The sequence below is a fragment of the Phytophthora infestans genome, genomic scaffold (genome assembly GCF_000142945.1).
Source record: "Phytophthora infestans T30-4 supercont1.263 genomic scaffold, whole genome shotgun sequence".
Classification (NCBI taxonomy): domain Eukaryota; phylum Oomycota; class Peronosporomycetes; order Peronosporales; family Peronosporaceae; genus Phytophthora; species Phytophthora infestans.
In genome coordinates, this window is record NW_003303496.1 from 50,744 (window position 1) to 57,923 (window position 7,180).

Sequence of the window (7,180 nt, forward strand, 5' to 3'; positions counted from 1 at the left end):
GAGGGGACCTGTGAGCTGCCGTTCCCTGAGAGTTTGTATACTCTCGGAAGATAACTCCTCTAGCGCAAGGTGCTGTGTGACCCCGTCACATCGACGTTCGGGGTGATCCCGTGGATTTTGTTCGCAAAATAATTTGATTTTATTTTAATTTTGTCGACAAAATTCCATTTTAATTGCGAACAAAACCAACACTACCCCCCCCCCCCACAAAAAACAATGTGGCGCCTGCCAACAGCGGTGGTGGCGCCTACTCGAACTTCGTCGCGTCGATCGCTGGGACATCTATTCCAACACCAGATTATTGGTCTGTGAGGCCTCTTTTGATGGCGTTGGCAATAATCCAGCACTGAACTTTAAACATTTGGTGTTACTAGAGGAACTGCCGGAGCTGAGGAGCATCCTAGCCGTGCAGAATCTGGTGGCCAAGATTCCAGAGCAGCCCAAGTCGCATTGTCTGAGCAAGAATGACGCGTACCTTCAGTGGATAGAGATGTACCGCAACAACAACTCGCTCAATGCCCAGTCACAATTGAATAAGGATGTTTTCACCGCATTTATGAAAGAGGCCAGCGAGTACCTGCAGAAGTTGGAGGAAGAAGCCTTCCAGGGCTGCGATAAGATCGGAATGATGGAGGATGAGGATATCTGTAGCCCCAAGGCCGATGCATTCCTGGAGGTAGTCAAGCTGAAGCTATCCAAACACATGTGTACGGAGGCTGCGGCCAGCTTTGAGCTGCTGGACAAGGACAATGATGGTAAGCGGCGAAGCCAGACCTCGTTTACTTTCCACAATTTGGCAAGCGGCCCTCTGAACGTTTTAGGTTCTCGTCCAACAAGTAGGAAAGGTGCACATTGACGAAGTGGAGAAGCTGCTGCAGGTTGCAGCATACGGCAACGGACGGGAATGGCTGAGGAGTACGTTGCGAGGCGAGTTTTGAAGCATTGAAGCTGATCATGATTTTTTGTGTGGTGCTAGGTCAATTTCACTTGTACGATGCAGACAGCGACGATGTGGTGGACGAGGCTGAATCAAGGCTCATTTTAGACTCTATGATTGCTACGCAAAAGGCGGTTATTACCGAGATTTTTGCTACTCATGTACGTGAAGGAATCCCACTTGGCGTGTTGAGCCTTTGCTAACTCGTGGATTCTGCAGGTCGATAACTTGCCTAAAAAGCACGAGAAGCTCTTTACCAAAAGCCTGTCGGAAGAGGACTTTAAGTCGAAGATCCCGGAGAAGGTGCGCTGCGTTTTCCACTTCGCCAACAAACTGGACGAGGATCGCAAGACGTACGACTGGGAACTGTTTGAGAACTCGCAGGTAATATCCAAGTACGATGGATTAAAGTTTGCGAGATAAGGGTAACTCAGTCGTGATCCCCCTCACAGAAGGTAGAGTTTCCGGAGCTGCACAACCTTCTCGCCGTCTACGCGAAGGGCTTCTATGACGAGAGGTGCGTACTTCAGCAAAAGATGGACAATGTCAACGTGGAAGCATTGCTGATGTGTTTTGCGCAGGTTTACCTTTTACGAGCGCAAGCAGGAGAAGCGGAGCACGCGGAACAAGGGTCTGTTGCTCGCTGCTGCCATTGGCGTGGGCGACTACGTCGCCGCCGTGATTTAGAGACGCTGCCGCGGGATCACACATCTTTTTTAGTAAACGTTGCTTTCGACGAAAATTTGCATGAATGACACGTGGCGAAAAAGCTAAGATCCGCTGAAACCTGTTCATAATCCTTCAGTCCCGTTTTCAGCAAAAGCTTCGCTGCTTAATAAATCTAAGGTAAATGGGGGGAATGGTTTTTAACGCATGCTAAACTCAACTGATTTGTGTGTAAGTATCTTTGCGGAATTCATGCTCTCCACTTGATTTCATCGAAAAGAGAAAAAGTTTCACTTAATTCGGGCAACAAGGTATATGGCACTTACGCTGATCACTTTGGATTTTCGCGAGTCCTTCCTAGCCAGCTAGCAACAACGTTATAATTTTCTTGCTAGCCGGCTCGTCTAAAATGATGTTCATGAAGCAAGCAACGCGTGCGCTGACTCTGCTGTTCGCCGTGTCGATGGTGGTGCGTGCGGCTGAGTTTGAGCAGGATGACGACGTGTTGGTGCTGACGGAGAGCAACTTTGCCGAGGCTGTCTCGGGACACGACACGCTGCTGGTTGAATTCTACGCCCCCTGGTGCGGCCACTGCCAGAAGCTGGCGCCCGAGTACTCGGTGGCTGCTAAGAGCCTCAAGGAGCTGGACCCGCCTATCCGTCTCGCCAAGGTGGACGCTACAGCCGAGAGCAAGTTGGCCGAGCAGTTTGCTATCCGCGGCTTCCCCACGCTCAAGTTCTTCAAGGGTGATGTTGAGGCTGTCAAGGACTACGATGGTGGCCGTACGTCCGCTGAGATCGAGAAGTGGGTTGTCAAGAAGTCGGGCCCGGCTGTCAAGATCGTGGGGACTGCTGAGGAGCTCGAAGAGATCAAGAAAGCCAACGACGTGGTCGTGTTTGCCGTGATCGACGCCGAGGAGGGCGAGACTCGCACTATGCTTGAAAAGCTCGCGGACGCCGACGATCTGGCCGTGTACGTGGCGTCCACCAGCGCTGACGTGACGCAGGATGCCGCTGCCGTAAACAAGGTGGTGCTGTACAAGAAGTTCGACGAGGGCAAGGTCGTGTACGACGGTGAATTCGAGAAAGAGTCGCTGGGCGAGTTCGTCAAGGCAAACAGCCTACCACTCGTCATCACGTTCTCGCAGGAGAAGGCCCCTATGATCTTCGGTGGCGAGACGACCGAGCACGTGCTGGCCTTCGTGGACACGAGCAAGGACTACGTGTCCGACGTCGAGGCTGCTCTGAAGACTCCGGCCAAGGCCAACAAGGGCAAGCTGCTGCACGTTATCATGCCCAGCACGGAGAAGCGCATCGTGGACTACTTTGGTCTGAAGGACGAGGAGATGCCTGCCGTTATGCTTGTAAACATGGCTGGCTCCATGAAGAAGTATGGTTTTGACTACAAGGCTGACGACTTTGTCGCTAAGATCAAGGTCGGTCTCAGTGACGACTTGGTTGCATTCGAGAAGAGCTACTTTGATGGCAAGCTGACGCCTCAGCTCAAGTCTGCCGACCCTGAGGACGACAGCGACGAGGCTGTTAAGGTCATTGTGGGCACGGAGTTCCAGAAGCGTGTTATCGACAACGAGAAGGACGTGCTGCTCGAGTTTTACGCTCCGTGGTGCGGCCACTGCAAGGCTCTCGCCCCTAAGTACGAGGAATTGGCCGAGAAGTTCGCTGACGTGGGCAGCATCATGATTGCCAAGATGGATGCCACGGCCAACGAAATCGACCACCCCGGTGTGGATGTGCGCGGCTTCCCGACGATCCTGTTCTTTCCCGCGAAGGACAAGCAAAACCCGGTCGTGTACGAGGGCTCGCGCGACGTGGAAGGCTTCACGGAGTTCCTGAAGTCCAATGCTCAGAAGTTCGAGCTTGACGGCACGGAGCACGGCGCGGAGCAGGAAGAAGACGAGGAGGGGGAGGAGCAGGAGCTGGGGCAGAAGGAGCACGAGGAGCTGTAGAAAAAGGTTTTTAGGTATTGTTTTTTTTTTGCTGCTGCGAGAAAACAACGTAAAAGAAAACCTTCCAGGTTGATGAAGTGCTATGCGTTTTGAACCGTCGCTTTGCTCCCTGGAGATACTACGTAGCGATATTAGTAATACAAGAGGACGCATTTGACCCAACATAGTATCTGGTTGGACGATGCAGAAGGTGGAAATTGCTATCCGAGTCCTTGGCACATGCTACGCAGTGGGCATTGGCGTCATGATCCTTCGCTTGCAGGGCGAGGATACCAGTGAGTTAAGGGCTTCTTTTTTGTCTTGTGGAAAGAACTTAACTACGGCGTGTATACATACATGTGATAGGCTACATCATGCTGCAAGTGGTGTTTACCATGGTCTTCACGTGTCCTTGGTGGGTTTGTTCCAAATTTTCTACTACTTTACACTCTCATCCGTCTCACCAGCACATTGCAGCTTGTGGGCCATAATTAGGTAGCCTTTGATCTAGTCAGGAATGATTTCGCTGGAGGTGGAGGTCTCACGTCTTCGTCCTGTTCGCCAGGTGCTGTCGTGACTACGCTGCTCGACGGAGGATGGTGGTGCTGCCCGAGAAGAAGGTCAAGAAGAAGCCCGACATCGCCGTGGCCTCGGACAAGGCCGTGCAGCGAACGCAGGCTGAGATCCTTGCGGAACAGCGCGAGCGTGTCAAGAATCTCCACGGCGTGGCCGAGAAGAAACGTAAACTTAAGGCGCCCAAACGCAAGGGCCCTCCCTCCAAAAAGCACTGAGACCGAGAGTGATCGTCAGTCAGCTTCATGTGAAGGCCTTCAACTACACTGCGAGTGGACCCACTCAGAAGCTCATTAAGCATACATCTTCTACTACATGTACTACGTAGTAAACCGTAGTAGAAATGTGAAGGTTAAGGCATGGCAGAAAAAGCGGCAGCTTGTGGTTTCAACTGCTATGGTAGCAGCACTTAATATATTTATATGAAAAGTAAATAGGGGCTGGTAAAACACACGAGCGGGCAGCACGAAGACCAAACTGAACAAGGATGGACGGGCACGCACGGGCTCATAGATAGATACAGAGCGCCACCTCTCCTTTTCGCTTCCGACGCCTTAATGGAAGCGCTCGAACACACTCAGGCGGGGGCTCTCCTCGTCGTTACTGCAACTTCCACCAGAGGCGTCCTTCGATTCGCCACCAGCAGCAACGCCGTCGAATAGCTTGCTGTCAATGCTCAGCGTCAGTCCAGTGGACCACGGCTGGGCTTGCAGGTCGTCGCCCGCAAAAGGAGCGGATGAAGCGGACGGGAAGTCCTCCCACAACTTAGCAGACTGTAGGGAGAACTCTGTCTTCTTTGAGGCAGTAGCAGTTGAGGTAGAAGCGAGAGAAGGAGAGGAGACGCGGCGGCCACGGCCTGCTTGGGTCGGGGTAGTGTCCGGTGGGGTAGCAGTGTCCGGGATTGGCGCGTCGTCTGCGGTGAGCGAAAACTTCATCAATGCGTCGATGGCATCTTGGAGGTCTGGGTAGCTCGGCGATGACGCGCTCTTGGCAGCTTTGTTCACCGAGACAGCTCGTTGTTGGGCGGGGGGCAGCCCAATGCTGCCGAGCGTGCCCTGGTGCTTCAGCGAAGCACTGCCGTAGTGCTCACCAGCATAATTAGGGTGGAGAGAGGAGGGCGCGCTCATAGCCGGCGCCCCCCATGAGGAGCTCTTGTTCAGCGAGGACAAGAGCGAGTAATTGTCTTTGGAATAAGAAGGCATCATCTGGTGGTGATGCGGACGGAGTTGATGAAGATGGTGTGGCGTGGGCTGCTCGCCATAAAGACCGCCGCCGTAGCTGAGGTCCACGGACGGCGGAGGTGGGGTCATGACGCCTGCGCCGAGGCCACCAAGCTGGTCCTTCTCATGGTGAAACACGCCTCCACCTAGATGGCTTGAAGGACTGTACTGCGGCTGAGCGTAGCCCTCAGCTTCCTCGTGAATGAAACGGCATCGGCTACCGTACGGACAGTGTCCCGAGCCCCAGTACGACTTGCACTTAGTAGTTTTGTACTTGGGGTGCCGAACAACGTGGCGCAGCTCCGCGATGCCATGGGCGAACTGGCACTTGGCTGTAAATAAGAGAACGAAAGAAAAAAGTTGGTACAATCCAAAAACGAATTTGCGTGGGGAGCGTGACGCACCTCCGTAACGACAGTTGCCAAATTCCGAGAAGCGCTTGCACAGCTCGGTCTTGTAGAGCGAAGACTTAGTGCCGTTCTTGGGACTATTCTCCTCGTTCATATAGGATACGACACCCAACTCTTCAGGCGAGAGCGTGTAACCATCAGTGCCGGCGACGCCAGCAGAGGCGTCAAGTTCCAGGAAGTTATTGTCTTTGGCCATCGAATAATAGCCGAGGTGGTCCATCGATGAGAGCAGCATGGCGCTTGGATCAGAACGTGGGCTTAAAAGGTCTCGGTCGGAGGGGTCGCGGCTGGTAAGCGGGCGATACTTTCAACGACGGTCGTAAGATTAAATTGAAAACCTCGTGCTGCTGAGGGGGCACTGGCTTCTCCGACGGCCCCGACACCAGTCAGCTTCTCGAGAAGTTTGCGGGATGAAAACTAATACCAGTTCGGAAGGGTGGACGCTGAAGTAACGGGAAGAGGTGCGGTTCTCAATTAGAATGTGTGGCGTCAAATCACTTGAACAAAACCAGAAATAATGATGTCACCCAGCCATTGAAGCAGCAGCTCTAGATCGTGAAGTAGCAGAAGTAGCTCCAGCTTTTCGACCAATTAAGAAAAGATAAGATAAATATCTGGGGAAAATTCATTTTTAAATGGCAATTAAAACGTCCGCTTTTTAAAATTAATTTCAAAATACCGGTACGTCCTAATGACTACCGTCTTCACTCTCAATAGAAGTCCTGTGACGGGTCACATAGCACCTTGCGCTAGAGAAAGCGCACGACTTCGAAGTCTCCACTCCGCGAGGAGAGGTAGACTGGGTACCCCTATCGAAACCTCTTGGGTTCCTCGGATGAAGAGGAAGAGGAGGAGGAGGGTACTATCCATAAGCTGCGGAGATCACGAACGACCTCGATCAGCAGCAGGAGTGTAACGAAGTACGTAGCCCTAAGTGTACCCTGGTTACATGAAGTGTGACACTCCACACTTCAGGAGTATGACACGTCATACTCCGGGATATTTGGTACAAGGTACCAAGGTCATTCAAAAGCAACCATTGGTTAAATGACATTGCATTTCTATAGGTAACTTATAGTTTGTATTAAACCCAAACTTAACCTACCTATAAATATACTCAGTTTACAATCTACCTTATTTAGGTCACTTCGCTCTCTTTAATTAAAGAGGGGACCTGTGAACTGCCGTTCACTGAGAGTTTGTATACTCTCGGAAGATAACTTCCTCTAGCGCAAGGTGCTGTGTGACCCCGTCACACTTGGTAGCACTTGTAGTCAATCCACGCCACCGCGGTAGACTACCTGAACCACTCCCGAAGTTCGTTGCCATTGATAGCAACGACTTCTCGCATTATGAACGATTCTCCGATCCAGACGAGTCCGTAGAATACAGGCGATCCTTCGGGATAGGAAGGTCCTGGCAAAAGCCG

The 7,180-nt window shown here is 52.2% G+C and overlaps 4 protein-coding genes across 4 annotated transcripts; 3 read left to right on the forward strand and 1 right to left on the reverse strand.

Moving 5' to 3' along the window:
• Positions 1 to 234: 234 nt before the first annotated feature.
• PITG_21377 (uncharacterized protein) lies at positions 235 to 1,679 on the forward strand (the record flags this gene model as incomplete). The annotated part of the gene is made up of 7 exons (XM_002895088.1): positions 235 to 304; positions 375 to 755; positions 841 to 915; positions 977 to 1,098; positions 1,157 to 1,321; positions 1,390 to 1,454; positions 1,519 to 1,679. The coding sequence occupies 6 exons, from the start codon at positions 704 to 706 to the stop codon at positions 1,622 to 1,624; spliced, it is 585 nt and encodes a 194-aa protein (XP_002895134.1).
• Positions 1,680 to 1,948: 269 nt separating this feature from the next.
• On the forward strand, positions 1,949 to 3,729 carry PITG_21378 (protein disulfide-isomerase, putative; the record flags this gene model as incomplete). Its single annotated transcript, XM_002895089.1, has 1 exon — positions 1,949 to 3,729. One exon carries the CDS (start codon positions 2,013 to 2,015, stop codon positions 3,567 to 3,569), a length of 1,557 nt encoding a protein of 518 aa, XP_002895135.1.
• Positions 3,730 to 3,750: 21 nt separating this feature from the next.
• On the forward strand, positions 3,751 to 4,339 carry PITG_21379 (uncharacterized protein; the record flags this gene model as incomplete). The annotated part of the gene is made up of 4 exons (XM_002895090.1): positions 3,751 to 3,844; positions 3,915 to 3,963; positions 4,026 to 4,043; positions 4,114 to 4,339. The coding sequence occupies 4 exons, from the start codon at positions 3,751 to 3,753 to the stop codon at positions 4,337 to 4,339; spliced, it is 387 nt and encodes a 128-aa protein (XP_002895136.1).
• Positions 4,340 to 4,675: 336 nt separating this feature from the next.
• PITG_21380 (uncharacterized protein) lies at positions 4,676 to 5,986 on the reverse strand (the record flags this gene model as incomplete). The annotated part of the gene is made up of 1 exon (XM_002895091.1): positions 4,676 to 5,986. The coding sequence occupies one exon, from the start codon at positions 5,984 to 5,986 to the stop codon at positions 4,676 to 4,678; it is 1,311 nt and encodes a 436-aa protein (XP_002895137.1).
• Between the last annotated feature and the right edge of the window lie 1,194 nt (positions 5,987 to 7,180).